The 18,889-nt window shown below is 32.2% G+C and overlaps 1 protein-coding gene and 2 non-coding genes across 3 annotated transcripts in view; 1 reads left to right on the plus strand and 2 right to left on the minus strand.

Moving 5' to 3' along the window:
* Positions 1-3,407: 3,407 nt before the first annotated feature.
* Trnas-aga (transfer RNA serine (anticodon AGA)) lies at positions 3,408-3,489 on the minus strand. The gene has a single exon. It is a non-coding gene; the product is annotated as a tRNA-Ser (tRNA).
* A 2,910-nt stretch (positions 3,490-6,399) lies between these two features.
* Positions 6,400-6,473, plus strand: Trnat-agu (transfer RNA threonine (anticodon AGU)). Its single transcript has one exon. It is a non-coding gene; the product is annotated as a tRNA-Thr (tRNA).
* Positions 6,474-7,857: 1,384 nt separating this feature from the next.
* LOC113401386 (tyrosine-protein kinase Drl) overlaps positions 7,858-18,889 on the minus strand; it is a 31,648-nt gene continuing 20,616 nt past the window's right edge. The window contains exons 2-6 of the mRNA XM_026641289.2: positions 15,729-15,856; positions 11,634-12,320; positions 11,196-11,509; positions 10,626-10,922; positions 7,858-10,232 (exon numbers count right to left, since the gene is read on the minus strand). Coding sequence (XP_026497074.1) covers positions 10,121-10,232; positions 10,626-10,922; positions 11,196-11,509; positions 11,634-12,320; positions 15,729-15,856 — 1,538 coding nt within the window. The 3' untranslated portion in view covers positions 7,858-10,120. The remainder of the gene's footprint in view (positions 10,233-10,625; positions 10,923-11,195; positions 11,510-11,633; positions 12,321-15,728; positions 15,857-18,889) is intronic.

Here is an 18,889-nt window from a genome sequence, read left to right on the forward strand (position 1 = left end):
ACACTAATATTATAAAAGCGAATGTAACTGTTGCTCTCTCACAGCCAAACCACTGGACCGAATTTGATGAAAATTGACTTGAAGCTTGAACTTCAAAGAAGGACTTAGTCTACCTAACACCCGATGACTAACCCTAGTTTGTTATGAGATTAAAATAAAAGACGTCACAATTTTCACGCGGATTAAGGGATAAACATGCTTTAGTTTATCTTAATCCAAAACCAAACCTGTAATCTTATGTTCTTAATGTGTTGTAACTTCACAGCGTACTACTTGGCTAGCTCCTACTACAGTATACTATAAAAATGTATTAAACAAGATAAAATTACACGTTTTTCTCGGTACTTATACATTGTTTATGTGACTGGAATTACTCAATCTCTCAGCATGATAACTAAGCCACATAATCTCACCGAAATTCTCATTTTGTTGCCGTTACCCTGCGCATGCCGTATCTCCCCACAAAGAATCCGATCAGTAATTACTACCCTCGCTACGGAGCACATAACTAAAACTTCATTGCCACCACTCAGAAAATTTTCCGTTTTCTCCACAATATACAGAAATTTCGAGTGCCATGAGCGCTTATCGCGATCGCGAAATGTGCTCAGTCATGAAATGAATGGCTCTATTTAATAACAATCCTCCATTGCTAGCAATTATTATGACGCATGTGATAAATTATATTTCTGTGTCTTTTCTTATAACATTTATATCAATAGTTGTTCTATTGGAGTACCACATGTTATTTAAAACATTATCAAATATATTTTTTTAATTTGATAAAACGATTTGTTTGTTAGTATATTTCTATAACGGTCTTAGGGTTTCGCACCCTAAGGATAAAACGGATCCAATGACTCCGCTGTCCTTTCATAGTATTTCCCTTGTCTTTTCACAGATGATGTATTTCTTTTGCAATTATAACAACAAATAAACCAAAAGACAGAATATAATAAATATTTAAGGGGGCTCCTATACAACAGACATGATTTTTTTGCCTTTTTTATAGATAATGGTACGGAACCGTTCGTGTGCGAGTCCTACTTGTACTTGGTCGGGTTTTTAAGATTCTTATGACTTAAATATTAAACACATTTATAACAGAGACTCATGTTATAAGACTTCGTAGAGGAATGTCAAAAAACAATCATTTCCATATTTAAAAGCTTAGCACGAGTTAAGCTCGTAAAGATAACATCATAATATGCTTTATTCAGTAACCAAAAAATTAACAGTACGAAAGTTGTTCAAGCTTAATAAGTAGTTACACTTTTATTATTATAAAAAATATAAATAAACTAAGTATAAATTTCCTAGGATTTGTAAACAATTCCTAGTTTTCATACATTTCCGGTAACATATACACATAAATACCTTACCCCAGGTAGGATGCAAATATTCTTTGCGAAGAAAATTAGTCTATATCATAAGAATATTTATATGAGCCTCGAACGATTATATACACTCTTTCTACTAAAGTCATCAATTATATTATAAACTTATATAATATCTCGTCTTTAATCTCTCATTATATAAAAAAAAGCAAATTCCCGTCAGTGTGATTTAAAAATTTAAGCGTATGTTCATAATTATTAGTTAAAGTGACAGCTCTTGTAACGTATTAAAAAAAAACGTCGTATTGTATTCGCTTTTGTTTCTTCACTATAAAGTTCCGTACGTTCCATCTGCCTTTCGTTTTATATATTGTTTGTAATATCTAGTGAATCGATCGGAATGGTGATAAAATATAAATACCATCTATGAATACACAAAGTAAAAACCCTCAATAACACATTTGACTGTTTGCGAAGAGTAAACGCAATAAATAAAACTTAACCAATAAATACAAATGCATAACGTAATGGTTTAGCGAACCAAAGCAGTTGAATTGATCACCCATTAAGCGTTATTTGTTGCCGGGCATAAACAATTAAACAGGTATAATAATAAAACGTGGCACTTTACCGCTAATTACTCCTGATAATTAATCTTGTACAAATAAATAGGGGATCAGACCCTTTGTATGATATATTTAGAGATGCGTAGCCAGAGCCGTCGGTATTACGTTTTTTACAAGGTATACATTTATTTATATAATTCGAGAACATTTGTAACTTTGTCCGTACAACTCTATACGACCAATAAAATATATATTTGTTTTATTCATTTATTTTTTTACATTAGCAGCCTGTAAATTTCCCACTGCTGGGCTAAGGCCTCCTCTCGCTTTGAGGAGAAGGTTTGGGGCATATTCCAACACGCTACTCCAATGCGGGTTGGTGGAATACACATGTGGCAGTATTTCGTTGAAATTAGACACATGCAGGTGTCCTCACGATGTTTTCCTTCACCGCCGAGCACGAGATGAATTATAAACACAAATTAAGTGCATGAAATTCATTGGTGCTTGTCTGGGTTTGAACCCGAAATCATCGATTAAGATGCACGCGTTAGAACCACTGGACCATCTCGGCCCTATTTATTCAGCTTGCTTCATTTATTTATTCTATCGGAATTATTTCGATTCATTTTCGACCGCGTTGCAGATGTCGTGGTCACTGTTACTGACTTAAAACCTAAATATATAATGTATACATTGAATGTTTATTAAATTATGAGCTTCAAAAAAACAATTATTGTTTCACAGAACCACCTTTTAGACGGTCGATGTCCTCTTTACGACTTTTTTTATTAGAAACGCCCTACATTTTTCGTCAATATGATAAAAACTGCCAGACTAGCCTTATTTTAACACAGAGTAATGTTACTTTAGACAACTCGCCTGATATCAATATCAGGTATTAATATTAATCATTAAAAAAAACATTTTAATTAATCAATAGGGATCCAGTGAAATTACTATAAGTAGCTATTAGAGATATAATTAAACACATTTTTTTTTATATTTAATGTTTTAAGTAATAATCATAAGAATGATTAAATTTATTTTTTCTATAAAATTATATGCATATCATCTAGGTATATTTTTATATTTACCTAAAAATGAAATAGTTATTTTGCATGGCATAAATGTATTATGACCGAAATAGTATGAGTTACAAGAAAGACTATACTTTTCTTAATGACAATTTCATAACTGTTTTACGAGACGCACATAAAATTTATTTGCTTATTTCAATTTCAACATACTATAATAAGCAGCATAAATGACTGTACTTACCGATAAATAACTACTCTATGAAGCGATTTTTATGGGAATACATCAAATGATCGGGCATTGAAACGGCGTACTCAAATATTGGCCATGCGAGCAATAAAATTCTCCTTTTATCTACGAGTGGGTTACGACCACCATAAAACGATATTAGATAATATAAACGTCTCTATAATCGTTATACACGTGATATATTTAACATAAAATGAAATTGAAAATAAAAATATTTCGCAGTCGGTAGGATTCGAACCTACGCTCCCAGAGGGAATCTGATTTCTAGTCAGACGCCTTAACCGCTCGGCCACGACTGCTACATTTGTCTTGTCCAAAATACACGTCTTATAAATAACGAACCAATTACTGCGGTTTAAAATTAAACCTAATAAGTAAAAAAATATTTTTTTTAATCAAGCATTAAACAAATTTCCCAATTATATAAACAAATTTATAAATTAAAATCTCTACATCAACGTGTAACATTTTGATATAACCAAAAATAATTACTAGATTAAATGAGCGATTATAATAGTATGCATATTTAAAGCGATCTTGATTGTGAAACGTTTTAAAACCGTATCGCACTGTCTTCAGGCTCAGCACCCCCGCACATCTTGAACCTTACTTGAGCGAGATCGTAAATTTTACAAATGAACCATTCAATATTTCATATAAGAGACCAGTTCAGTTTAATTGCAAGCAAGCTTTTACTTTTTTCGAAGCTGAAAAAAAGCACTGCATTTCCCACGTTCATAGTTGGCGGGGTATGTAGAACTCCTGGCCGATTGGTCATAATTCCAATAAAAAACCAGTACCCTGTCCGTTATAGTGGGACGCAGACTTCAATGTGTATTATCTTCTCATAAGCATACTGATATAATCTAACCTATAACACTTATTATAAATAATCTAAATTGCATTTTTTTTATTTTGGCTTTTATTTGTGCAGAGTTATTTCGCCAATGTCACGTTCCAGCGTATTTTTTTTACAATTCGACATTCTTTTACAAGTTTTGATAGCATTCAATGTTGCCAGATTTATTATTGGTAATAAGTTTTACCCTTTCAGTTTTGCTCATAGTTTTTTTTAATATTAGTATAATTTTAAGATAATTTAGTATGATCGAAAAATAAACATTATTTTTTTGTAACAGTTATTATGGGTTAACTTAATATTGTGTTGCGCATGTTGAGTTCACCTGTTAATGGAAAAACATTAAAAGTAATGTTATGTACTGTATATATATTATATTTTTGTGTCGTGACTAAGTATATTCAGTTAGTAGGATTTATAAATAAATTAATAAAATATAATCTTAAGGTATACCGGATATTGTTAGAATTATACAGTAATATATGTATAAGTATATATGATGATATAAATTGTGCGATAAATTATCAGATAAAAGGGACTTAATTTGTCAGCTGTCAAAAATGTCAATTTTTAATACGTTTAATTAAAAAATATTAAAATGATAGGTGGTTTTAGATTGTTGTTATATCAGAAAACATTTTTTTTTTTCTGTTCAATACATATATTTATTTACATACGTAGGTATATCAAAAACAATAATATGGTTACTTCATACAAGAACCAGTAAGTCATCACGTAAGATATTTAATAATGAATTGTGTTGATGATCATATCTAAAACTGTGTAACAAATTATTTATTATTTATACCTTATTAAACATTAAAAGCTTGAAAAAAGTATCTTGTAAAATCGAACATACCATGACGCTTTAAATGCTCTATAAGTACCATTACATCGCGAATCATCGCATTAACGCCTGTACACATCAAAGCTATTATAACGATTATTACAATCGTGTTTTTAATCACCTTGTTCACAAATATGCTATAAACCATTTTATATCTGTAGACACAATGGAATAGTCAGCATCTTCTCAAGAACTGCTCATTGTTTCGAAAAGAGCAAAAAATACAGCTACATATTGAAACAAAAAAATTAATGTTACTGGAATTTGATTCCAGCTAGCGCGTCTAAAGAATATTAATCAAATAGATAAGATAAACAAACTCAATAATCGACTGTCTGAATATATACTTAGTTTATCGTAATAACATTACACGGTAAGCAGTACGTATTTTCCGCTTTGAAGTTAGTTCGAGTTCGAAAAGTGTCCGCGTTTAATCACACCTTAGGTATATAATGAAACGGTCAGTTTTACAAAACCAACTCCTGTCGGAAGTCATTCTTCAAGTCTTCTTTAGCTTGGAGCGTTATCGGTGAAGCGAAAATTACCCGTGCAGCAACTTTGTGCCGCCCAACACAGTGTGAAATGGCATTTCTCTCTCGCATGCTATTTAATGACCTATCAATGCATCACGACACAAAAACAAGTAATAAAATAAACAAAAATACAAAAAAGCTAGTAAGTTACTTTAATAACTGTAATAGGTACCTGTAATAACTAATAACGGAGACCTCTCAGAATTGAGGTTATTTATTTCAAATATTTGACTAGCTGTGTCCCGCAGTTTTGCCCATTTCATTTGTTAATTATACGCAGGTATCTAAGAGTAGAGTTAAGTAAAGTCAATTGTAAAAAAACGTAAATAAGGAGGCTATTTCACCCAAAGATTTTTTCGTTCTGCTGGAGTCCGTACAAACCTGAAAATAATATTTTCAAAGAAATCTTACAAAGTATAATATTAATATAGGTTATGTACACATCGGTCACTAAATATTGGAATGTCACTAAGATATAAAAAGCTTAAGTAGTAACCAACGAATAAAAAAATACAGAAATGGAATATTATAAATGTGTTATTCGACATTATTAATTATTCTACTCAATGCGCTTATAAATACAAAATTAATATAATTGTATAAGAACATTTGACAAAATGCTGCTAAAAGAAATATAATAATATCTAGAAACAAATAATTAAGAGTAAATCGTTAACATTAACTTATGAGAAAATGAATTAGTAATATAATACCATCTTACTGTACATATATAATAAGTATATATAATATATTTCGTACTCTTTAAATGAATGAAACCAGTTTGGTTCGACATGTATTTTTAGTCACGAGCTGAAGCCAGTGTTTAAACAACATAATTATTTATAATTATATATGATTAATGTATTTGAACGATAAATACTTCTGCAAAATAAAACAACAAATTGAGAATCTATAATTATAAAAAAAAACAACTAGGTAGATGATTGCTTATTTCGTCAATTGATACAGAGGCGCCGTGGCTTAGTTGGTTAAAGCGCCTGTCTAGTAAACAGGAGATCGTGAGTTCGAATCTCGCCGGGGCCTACAAGACATCTAAAGCATACTGTAGATGTTCTAAGTACTTTTATTTTTATTATAAACACACAAAACGATATCAACGTAGAGCATATCAGAACGATGACCTTGGAGGCTCCTAGAGCTACCAATTAGTGTCTTGTCTGGAAAATATGTTTTGATATAAAAATAGTTTGAATTTTTTTTTTCATATTATTTTAAATTCAGTAATTTAAAACGCTACCAGCATTTAACTAAAACGCGACCAAACAATCCCTACAAAACGAGCGAACCCGCGGACGAAAACTAGTATTTTATAACGTAATTTATAATTAAATACCTAATCACATTTGATATGCTTTAATCTATATATTTACTCACATTTTCAACTTTATTAAAGACATGTGACCATATTTATACACATTAGTAAAAGTGCTACTTAGAATCAAAAGTAATTTAGTTTATAATAGAGTGAAAAAATATTGAGCCTTTACAAATTCTTCATTTGTTCCAGTTGCGCAAACTGTATTTTATAATTCATCTCATCTGACTCATGTCACCTGTTCTATAAGAAATACTGATGAGTCTAGCGAAAAGGATTAATATTATTTTTTTAATTTATTACATATGTACGTAATCATATAAATTATCAGAGCAATTTTATAATTATTTTTGTACTTACTGACACTGGGTCTAGATCTGTACACACATAACACATCTATGTTGTTTTTCTGCTTTGTAAGATGAAGGGAATGATAATTGCATTATACATGTACGATGGTACAATAGTAAATAGCGATTCTTCATGAACAATTATTGAAACATTTTCTATTAATAACAAAGTAATTAATTAAAAATTAGTAACAAGTTATAGTAGTATATTTAATCAGACAAGATAATTAAATTGTTTTAAGATGGACTTATCTCAATAGCAAAATTATCAGTGTAGGCTCGTAGTTAGTCCCGCGTCAGAACTCCCTTCGATCATGATTGCCGTTTTATCGCATTGAAAGTGCATTTGTATTTGTGCACTAAAATATATCATACACAGGCTGCACAACTGTATAGTCCCCGTTGAGAACGGATAAACAGATTCGGCAAAAACTATTTGTACAAAAAATTAATATAACTGAAATGTATGTTTGTAAAAATCAAAATAATGTTTAATTAATAAATAAAATAAAATAAATAAAGTTTTTATCGGTCACTTGAAAAATATTAATATATATATTTTTTTAAATGAGTCATTGATATTAGAAGCCCGGGGGCAGTTCTTAGAGATGCGTGTATTTATGGTGTCTAGCTGTACGTGTTTTTGTCTTTAACTTTAATGTTGTAAATATTTTAATTCCATTTTATTAGATTAAAAATAAAAGGCATCAAGGGAGTAAAGAGGGTAACAAAAACATATTAATATATTCACTCGTATATTGACATAACGTTTGCACAGTATTTACAAATATACAAATCTATTTAATATTTATAACAGCTGCCTTAAGTAATGTATAAATAACTCGAAGATACATGAATTAGATCATATTAAGGTCACGTCACACTAATTGTTGACAAATGGAAAATCTAGTGTTTACAACCTTATCTAAAATTTATTTTTAAATCAATACTTTACATGTACTTACGAAATAACAATACTGTTTTATTAATTCCTGTCACCACTACTATCAAAATTGGTGGCAAACCAGATGGATAAAATAAATTGTCAAATTTCGACAGATTAAAAAAAAAACAAATGTCAATAAAAAATATTATTCGTTGTACTCTTTTCTCACAGCATGGATAGGGTGACATTTAGGACTTTTCTAGCGATGAAGTGCTAATTTAAATACAAGACAAAAATAATTGAGTGACAAAAAATATGAATTTAATATAAATTTTTCACCTATTTATCACTACAATATTCAACATATACATAATCTCTTATGTGAATTGTTGATTGCGAATCAATAAAACAATTTATTTTAATAGCATTTACCAAGTCGCGAAGAATGAAGAATCATTTTTCACGACTCCACCGAGTATTCGTAACAATTAATTCAAATGTATGACATTCAAAAGAAATCCTTAATTTTTTTTTAACTCTTTTATTATGAAATATTATATCGTATTTAACGACTTTATAGTGTCAGCCTTTGAAAGGCAAAAAAAACCATTCACGGCCAAATTAATATAGTTTTGTATGTTTATAATTAAAGTTGGAACAATTACGTAGAATTAAAAAAAAATATATAATTAAAAATGGAAATTAAAACCGAGTTTTTATTGTTACGGAATACAACACGCGTAAGATGTTATTAATCAAATGTCACAGTACCCATGCTATTTGAAATGGATATTATAGTTGTAATGCAACATAAATTGTATCTTATAATTAATTCCGTTTTAAATGTCAAAATAATCAGTAGCAGAACTTGTTAGGCCTTCGACATCGTTTGAAATTTCAAATGGTCTTACATACCTATAGGTATTATTCGTATGTTATTAAATTTTCAGTTCTAAATTTAAATCGGTCAATAGTTTAGTCTTTATTACATTTTTTATTTGACAGTTTTTGATCGATTATATTTGTGGGCGAATCGAATCATTCGAATTGTAATCGATATATATTTGATAGAATATATGGAATATTTTAGTTACTTATTAGCAATTTGACTAAACTGTTAACCGATAGTAAATCTGTAATTGTGGTTGGAGTATGGGAGTATACGTTGGCACTGAACGAGAGTTAATTCTTTTAATTTTTGGTACTTCACAGATACCAATAAAAATAAAATCGTAATTTCGTTGCAAAAGTAATTTTAATACAAGAGATCTTGTAAAATATTATGTATGTAAGTTCGATGTTTAGTTAAGTCATCGTATACTTTTTTAATTTTTAATAACATGCTATAATCGTATTTAATACTGACCTGTGTATGAAAAATTTCAGACAGACAATAAATTATTTAGATAAGAAAATGTTGCCACACTGAAAAATTTACATTGAATGTCCATTATTTTACAATTATATCGAAACAAGGTATTAAAAATTCAAATACAGACTTAATCGAAACTTCAATATTTCAACAGAACAGCAATAAAATTCTATATCTTTCATAAAGTCCGAGGCACATTCAATATACGTATTTAAATGTTTAAACTAACAATATTTACATATATTCTTTTATCCTAATATGGCAGTAGTGAGGTTTGAAATTATAATTACAATACATATAATATAAATGCCACATTTTTTTCTTTCTATTCCGTTAATACTGATCTATTTATATAAAAGCAGAAACATTATGCAATATTTTCGTTCGTCTTAAGAAACTTACACAAGCCGATCGTAAAGTTGATTTATTTATCCCGCGGCAAAAAAATATTACATATTGTGAAAGCTTCGAGTTTTATTGTTGGAGAAATCGTTGACGAAATAGAAACAAAAAATATGTAACGACCGTGATATATGAAACGTATAATTTACAATTCAATAATCACTATTAAATCAGTCTCTTTCATCTCCGTGCTTCATTTTAATACTCGTCACTATAAATTCTTTTTAGAATGTCACTTAGGGCATATTAAGGCCTCTTTTATGTCCACTATATTCTTTCACTATTTCACTAACTATGTATATTATTGTCGTCTTTGGATTGTTTTTTTTTTATGTAAGGAATGTCTTAGACGAATCTCGTTAATTGCGTGTGGAAGTCTCGTAGGAAAATTTGTAGTTGCGGCAAAGTGGGTCGGTCGTCGGGAGACATCGCCCAGCAGTAAGCCATTACAGCGAATCTAGGAAGGAAAAATAATAGTATGTTTTATTTTTACAATTAAATGACAAACTTAGACTACCTAAAATAAATTGACATTATAATTATTTATATATGGAATGGATTGTTGATTGTGCCTGTGTTAAAAGTACAAGTAGTAAATTCATACATTTTAATAATTTCAAAGTTAAAATCAAATACATATATGACTTATATACTAGTTTTAAACAAATCACCGGCTAAAAACTAGCGGGTGATTTAATAAAACTTCATCTTTTTGTAAATATTGGTTTGACATTCGAAAGAAGAAGACAAAACATTTACAACTAATCGCCCAAAAATCAAAAGTATAACAAATGATTAATCTTAATAAAACTTGTTTTTGTATTCTTGTAACTTTTACAAATGTACTCACAGTTCGTCTGGACAATTCGCTGGCTGCTGCAATCGGTAACCGTCCCGCAGATATGCAGCAACTTCAAACGGATCTACTTCAGCATACGGCTGGTGAGCTAAAGTGGTCAGCTCCCATAGTAATACTCCAAGTGCCCATACATCCGACGAGGGGCTGAATTGCTTCTTTGATAATGCTTCAAGAGCCAACCATTTGATCGGCCGGTTTTCGTTGTCGCCCAAACAATGATAATCGCCGGGGAAAAGATCGCGTGACAACGCGTTATCCGCTATCATCACTCGAAGATTCTCATCCACACTGTTAACAAAATTCAAATTATACATATCATCATACAATATAGTATCATTATCGTTCGATTGTTCTATTTCCGCTGTAGTTCCATAATATGTACATGAAACACTAAAACAGCAGTATTTTAAAATACTGTTGAAAAAAGGATTTGGACTGTAATTGTATGAATGAATGAGCTTAACAAGAAACATCCCTTGGCCAGCACGAGGTTAAAAGTTGACATGACTCTTTTCAATCCAACCAAAAACCACAAGGCAGTCAAAATAATTTGATACTTACATGCAATTTCTTGCTGAGATGTCCTTGTGCAGAACGTGCTGGGAGTGCAAATAGGCCAAGCCATCTAACGCATGTAATGCCATCCTGACAACATGTTGTGTGGTCAATGGTGGTGGAGGCGGTCCGTTTGCCGCAACACCGAATCCCACTCCTCTACACGCTAACAGGAATTGCTTCAAATTCCTCCAGGTAGTACTCCAAGGATAGAGTAAGAATGGAGCAGTTTGATCTTCGATACTGACGCCGAGTACAGACAAGACGCGCTCGTGATGAAGTCCGTACAACATGCAGCCTTCTTGGAGTAAAAGCGATACCTATATCGAAAAAATAAGAATTAACTAAAGTATTTTTACACTTCATTATTGCAAACATAAAAACAAAATTGCGTCATAATTTATTAAAATAATAATCATATTTACGCTGTTATTAATAGTTTACCTGAACTTGAGACGCATGTTCAGCTACGGTCTTAACTAGAACTTCTTGCTCTCTACCCTCTTCGTCAGCATATGTTCCTTTATACACTCTGCCAAACGTCCCTTCCATTGCCACTGATCGCAATCTAACTCGACATCTTTGTATTGTCAGTTCGGATATTCTCTGTTGCAAATCTCTAGCTCTTTCCTCCGCTGCCGCAGCGGGTAGGGAAGTAGGTCGTCGATAGCTAGTGTAACTAGCGGCAGACTTACAAGAAGAATCAGGTAGAAATGCATGACCATCTTGTTCGTCACTCCGTGCTCTGCGAAGCTTTCTCGCTCGTACCCTGCACGCTGTAGCAGCGACGGCAGCGATTAAGAGTGCACCTCCAGCACATCCTGCGCCTGCATAGAATATATCAGCAGACGTTGCTGCATGCGGCACGCTATCCACTCTTACAGCTGGCCTATGGGCTTCTTTAAGACATATTTTTCGTCGTCGGAAAAGCAAAGCGGTCGAGGAAGAACCGGTGGACACGTTGAGAGATATGGTGACGGCCACTTCGGCGGAAACAGTGCCCGTACATGGCAAATCTACTCTCCAAGTTTGTGGTTCCGTAGGCACAAAACCCGTGCTTGAAATGTTAAACGTCGGTGTGTGTAATACTTCTTCGTTTTTTCCCAAGTCTACGTGTAATATATATGGTAACTGCAACAACAAGAGATAAACGCATTCAAATAAATATCTTAAATAACGTATAACAAGTACAAGTATTAAAATATGTAGTAGAATCTATAGTGACCTAAACTATAATTTATGTGCATAACATATAATTCGTAACCAAATACGATGACACATTCCCCCTAAAAGGCAGCAATAAATGATCGTGCATACCTAACGGCCCAACATATCACGATATAACTGTATCACTGCGATTGACGGACGGACGGGCGAACCTAAACGAGATGCGACCCACGGCCATGTCAAGCGGATCAAATGTCGGTGACCCATTGCGTGATCACGGACATATCTTATATGGTGTCTATAATAATCTTAACCTTCTATCGACTTTGGATTTGTGTCACTAATCCATAACCCAAGAACTATAAATCTAAAATCATTTAACAGAACGCTTACTGCAAAGCCATACTTTACTATCATAAAACAAATATTGTTAGTCGGAAAAAACCATTCATTTTACCGCGTAACGAGCCGCATGTAATTCTCAACACCCTCATTACAATCTACCTAATCATGGTGCGGCACATGAATTATAAAACAAATAGGCAAACAGTTTCGCCGCGGGCCCTTTGCCTTCATCAGGCATGCGAAGGCTCGTAAACGTAGGTGCGACACCGTGGCCTCTAATTAAACATTATCACTCGGGAGTCGGCTCGGACAGACAATAGTAACCGCTCATCGCAGCGAGTAACCGTTTAATAAATATTTGCTGACTATTCAAAGGGGCCGACTCTCAACAAAGAATAAACCGAATACAATTATTATCGTCTTAGATCGGCGCTCGGATTTGAGATAAACAAATTACGTAACTTACTCAAAACTGCTTTACAAGTTTATAATTTTTCATTTCATATGAACAACTGTAATGTAATTATAATATTTTTTTACTTTTTATTTTTAAACATACATATATAGAAAATGTAGAAGACATCTGCAGCATCATAGCTCCTGAACTCGTGTCGAAACTTTTACACCAACTGTTCCGTACACAAATGCATAGCATCTTAAGGTTTTCTGTATTTGTACGAAGTATGCTTACTTTTATGGTTTTATGGCAAATTTGCGCGCTCTTAACCATTTAAAGAAACTAAAAAATTAAAACTCTTTTTCATGTCTCGCTAAATTACATGCCCCGAACGCGGTTGAATTAAAAATTTTCTATATTGTTATTTATTAAATGTCCGTAATAAAATATTTCCTTTTTGTTTCCAGCTCTTAAGTTGGCTCAAAATTTTAAATAATACTACGCAACTTTTTCAAAATAAATAGAGCAATAGAGAGGAAAAAAGTGTTTAAACGTGAATTTTAAAACAAATTTATTTATATTTTCAACTAAAAAGGAAAATATATTTATAAAATAACCTGTAAAACCACGAACCTGGGTGGTGATCACGAGCACGAAACGAACTTGCCATAATTAACTTGTTTGAATGACACTTTAAAAGGCAGATGCTTTTATTGATACAAATGTATCGAATGCAATTAAACGACGAATTTTATTTAAATAATAAAAAAGAGTATTTTTAAGTGATAATAATTAATTATATATTTATAGTACCAAATTATTTATAGTGCATACTCGACGACCATCACTAGGGTGTCCTCGGGTTTTGATCCGTGTACAACACAATATGAAGATCTGCAGAATTGTTATAACCGTGGACGGAACCTTCGACCGCCAGCGCAGAAAATATAACAACTAACAACCCAGTGATCGGTCATTCATTCAATTGTTATTTTTATTATACATATTATTATAATATTTTATATACCATCTTGACGTTTCTGTTATTTGAAATGAATAGTAAATTCTAATAAAATCTAGCGTACCTTTTTCTTATTATTTATTTGACTAAATTATAAACCCTTATTACAATAAAATAATTTTGGTATGAAAGCCGTGTAGTATAATACCGCGTATTCTTCAAATAGGTATGTTTTACAAACAAAGATTAATCCATGAGCAGCGCTCACAGCGGATGTGAGATTTGATCCCTTAAACTTCAGCTTTCTTATTTCATTTTGCATCGATTTAAGTAAATAAATGCACATAATATTTGATTATTGATGCAGAACAAACAAACTGCCGTCTGCGCTGAGATCCGCTCAAGCAGTATTTGCATAACAGGCGTATGTTTTATATTAAAATAATAACTATATACCATTTCGTTTTATAAACAAATTGACATTTGAAATTCAAATATATTCCGAACTACTTATATTGTTATGGAAAATACTCAAGTATAAGCACGAATCACAAGATTTTCAGTAATTGGATTGCAGTTTTGATCAACTCAACAGTGATAGTATTCAGATTTTACTAAAAAGATAAAATTAAACTTTTTTGTAAACGAAATGCAAATGAGGAAAGTAACAGCAATTATGGGACCTATAATTGTTTCAACAAGAACAAGTTAGTCTTATCGGAACTTATTCAAGCTATCTAAAATTCAAATAAGGTCTGGAATTATCATGAGAAAAGCGAACGAACATGGCGACTGAAGGCGAGTCGGAAAAATATTTCTCTAACCTAATTAAATCAAAGTATACCGCACTTCAATAAAGTGTGAAACTTTTTCGACTCTAAAAGAAAAAAAGTATTATCGTATCAACTAATTTGAATTAGCTAAGACTACTTTGAGACTTATGTTATGATCACATGAGCTATTTTTGCATGAAACATTTTGTTTAATAACATTTAAATTGGATTACAGAGTACCTACCTAGTATTCAATTCACGTTTAAGAACATTATAACGCCTAAGCTGTCATCCGATCCATTGTTTTGTAGGGCCATAGAGGTATCATTCGGTTAGTTAACGCTGCCTAATATATTACAAATTCCTCTACCGTTAGCTCACTGTGCGCCATTAGCCATATACAATATATTGTTAGGGGTTAATAGCTATCGTAATTCCTTTCGGTGTAGAGTGTCTATTAAAGCACTGTTTGTTATTCTATCACGTAACTGTGGGTACAGTGTGATTTTGAAATGAGTCTTCTTGGATCACTTAAACATGTATGTACGTATATATACATATATGTACCTATACTTATAATTGTGAACAAAATAGTAAGTAAGATATTAGTGAAAATTTTGCCCATTCGTTATCGAAAGTTTGGTGTAATTTTACATCAAAAACAAATTAAATTATATTTGCATACAAACAGCAAAACTTACTTACTAATTTAACAACTTTAAATTTATTAGAAAACTATTAAAATATTAAAATTAATAAATAAAAATTGTAAGTATTGACTCAATCACTCACAAAACAAAGTATCTAATAAATAAATACGAGTAAAATACGGCGAAAGCAATGACAAGATTATTGGCGAGTCTTAAAAACCAATATGTAAAAACTATTATAGTTACCGGTCTTCGCGTGAGGCTCTGCCATGTGAAATGCAGCTCTCCTATGGTCGCCGGCACGGGAACCACGAAGTTCAGCGCATAAGAGTTGATCTGTCCGTCTCGAACGTAGAACAATTCCGCTGTTAGTCCTGTTAACAAAGAATTTTACAGGTTAAACGAAATAATACAAATGTTTACTAATTATTTCTCAAATATACTGTAGAAATATATAGTTCTCAAGAATCGGTCACTTTATTGCAAGCTAAAGAGAAAAATTTTCAAACTTCCTTTAGAGATACTGACGGTTTTGTTTCACTTTAATTTACCACAAATAACGACAGGAACTGCAGGACTAAACTATATTCTTAGAATATCAGATTGAAGAAACAATAAGACGAAACCCCCGCTATAAATTGCAAAACGTTCCAACAACTCATGTATAAAAACATTGACCGTAGTAAGTTGAAACCGAATCTATTCAAGTACAACCGGCATTAAACCAATACCCATCAATAACACTAAAAAAATATTGTAAAAAAGGATCAAATCGCACGAGTTTTATGGCGGCGACATCAAAGCACAAAGACGCCGACTACTGCCACCTGTCCACGAATCATGGGAAACCAAAAAACCTTTTTAATTCATGTTTGAGGAGAAGTACGTACAAAGATATGGTAATCTACCGCAGTCGGCTCCTGACTAAACTACTTGTAATTTATCTCAAATACATACAAATATTTAATTTGTTTTGTCCACAAATTGTTTGTTTGAATTGTAATCTTCCATAATTAGTCGGATGTGGTCATGTTACAAATTCAGACAGTTAAATTACTGTAGCTGTCAGTTCTACCTAAAATATGATCTGATACGACTGTATGATTTCTGTGAAGTCGTACAAGTCAAGAGCACGCATTATGATCCTATCGAGTTTCATCATTAAAATTTTATTAAAGTCGTATTTTTAACTGCTACCCGCTGCATTTTGAGATTAATCATTATTGTTTAGGAATTAAGGAGTTTTAAAAACAATTGTATTTCAGTTATTTAAAGTTTAATAAAAGTAAAATATATTCTTGGAAAGTTCGTACCTACTTAGCTATTAAAATATGTCATTTTCTGTATTTAAATTTTGTGACATAATAACTATATGATACGGGTACTATAAAAAAAATTAACAATTTAAATATTGTGACCGGTTCTTTTGATTATTTTGGGCGTCATTCGGCTTATGGCACATTATTAAACATTATAATAATAAATTACGGTGTCCTCTCCAAACAAGTTTGTAGAATTTGGTTTCGTCGGCAGTGTCGCCGCACATGCAAATGGAATGGTCAATTTATAATTTTAACACCGCTAATGGTTATTTGTTTATTCCAGACACGATAAGGACGATTAGGCGTTTACGAGTCTTAGGTGTTATATAATCACATATGCGGTAGTTTGTATGCAAAGCAGTTAGTCAACGCAGGCGTCGTATCGCCGCGACAAATTGGTTCCACGCTTAAACTATCACGTACATTTAATTCGATTTATGTACGGGTTATTATTAAGCTAACTAGATAAACATTGTTAGTTAATATCATACGTCAATTACATCAAACTTTCGAAACATAACCGGTTTAAGAATACACAGAAATCCCTTATCTGATGTCGTGATGTCGCAAGAAATAGGTAACTCTAAATTTAATAATATATTACCGACTTCGTTGAAATCTAATGTTAAATCAGTTAAAAAATTTAATAGTCGCCTAGAATTATAAATACATTTTTATGATTAGATTTCACGAAAATACTTCTGCATTCCCGTATAAGCAAAAGTGGTTGCAGAAGCTTGCTACCGTGCGCGGCGTCTTTGATGCGGCGACGTTAAAAAAACGAAACACTTGATACGATAAATAACTAGAGATAACCCAGGCTTCTTCGGATGGCGCCTCTTTTTTACTTTAAACAAACTAATTTCTAACGTTATTACTTATGTTGCTTATCGCTCGCTCTACACTGAGATGCTAAAGCGACTGGCGTAATAAAATCTTCAATAGCCGAGAAATCTTTGCCATTCAAGGTTCGCACCTACGAATAAAGCATTCATTACATTCGTACAAAAAATCGTTTATAAAGAATGAACAAAATAGAGCGTCGCACAAAAGCGGCTGATATTTCGTAAAGAAAGCGTCCCCTCTGCGGAGGCGATGGATGAATTTTAGGGCATAGCGAAGGCATTACAGTGGAATTATGCGGACGAGGCGTGTAAGAAATAAAACAAAGTGCAGAGGTGACGGTAAATAAAGGTGTGCGAAGTTATGCACTTCAGTCCGCAGAGGGTTCGTGGAGGGGACGAAAAATGCTGCCGTTTATTATTTCTTCCGCACTGCTGCATTATGCGCGCCAGATATTCCACGATAGACTGAGAATGCACAATAACCCAGCGGCTCAAGTACACCGGGAAACCGCTAAACAAACTGTTTAACATTTTATAACTCCACCGTATCCAATAAGCGTGCATGATAATAGTTATCATAAAATGTACATAACGTGCTAAGAATAGCGTTTTCGTGTCCAGTAAAAATCTTCGAGAATGCATAAAAACATGTTTTTAGGCGCTACGTGTAGCAATGGCGACAGTTTTATTGGCCGATACCGGAACACATCGTCTTAATGTTCTAAGGCGTGGAACAGAACGTTGAATTAACAAATTGTTTACATAGGGTCAATGACATCACTATTCATCATCGTTTTTTGTAAGAGTATTATCGTATTTTTAAAAAATATTTAAGCTGTGAACATTAATATTCGTACAGAAGACAAAAACATATATTTTTTTTAATTAATTGACTGGTTGGATAAGCGCTAGCATTTGTCTAAAGAGGCCTTTTTCTAGAAGGGAGACAAGCTATATAAGGCTACATATAGATTCCTGTTTATAAAATGAACATTATCATGATTAACATACTGGGTATATTTTAAAAACGTTCTCAGGAAATAGAAATATGTCCTCCTAATGGCGCGTTAATTTCTTTGATACAGATTAAACATCGTAAAGTGATAAATAAACTGTTTTAATATACAAATATTATTATATTTTTTTTTACCTTAAGACATAAACTGTTAATATTTGAATACTAAAAAATAATTATAAAATTACTATATTTTCATAAAGTTATCTTATATGAATAATAAAA

The sequence above is a fragment of the Vanessa tameamea genome, chromosome 2, assembly GCF_037043105.1.
Source record: "Vanessa tameamea isolate UH-Manoa-2023 chromosome 2, ilVanTame1 primary haplotype, whole genome shotgun sequence".
In the NCBI taxonomy this organism is placed as follows: domain Eukaryota; kingdom Metazoa; phylum Arthropoda; class Insecta; order Lepidoptera; family Nymphalidae; genus Vanessa; species Vanessa tameamea.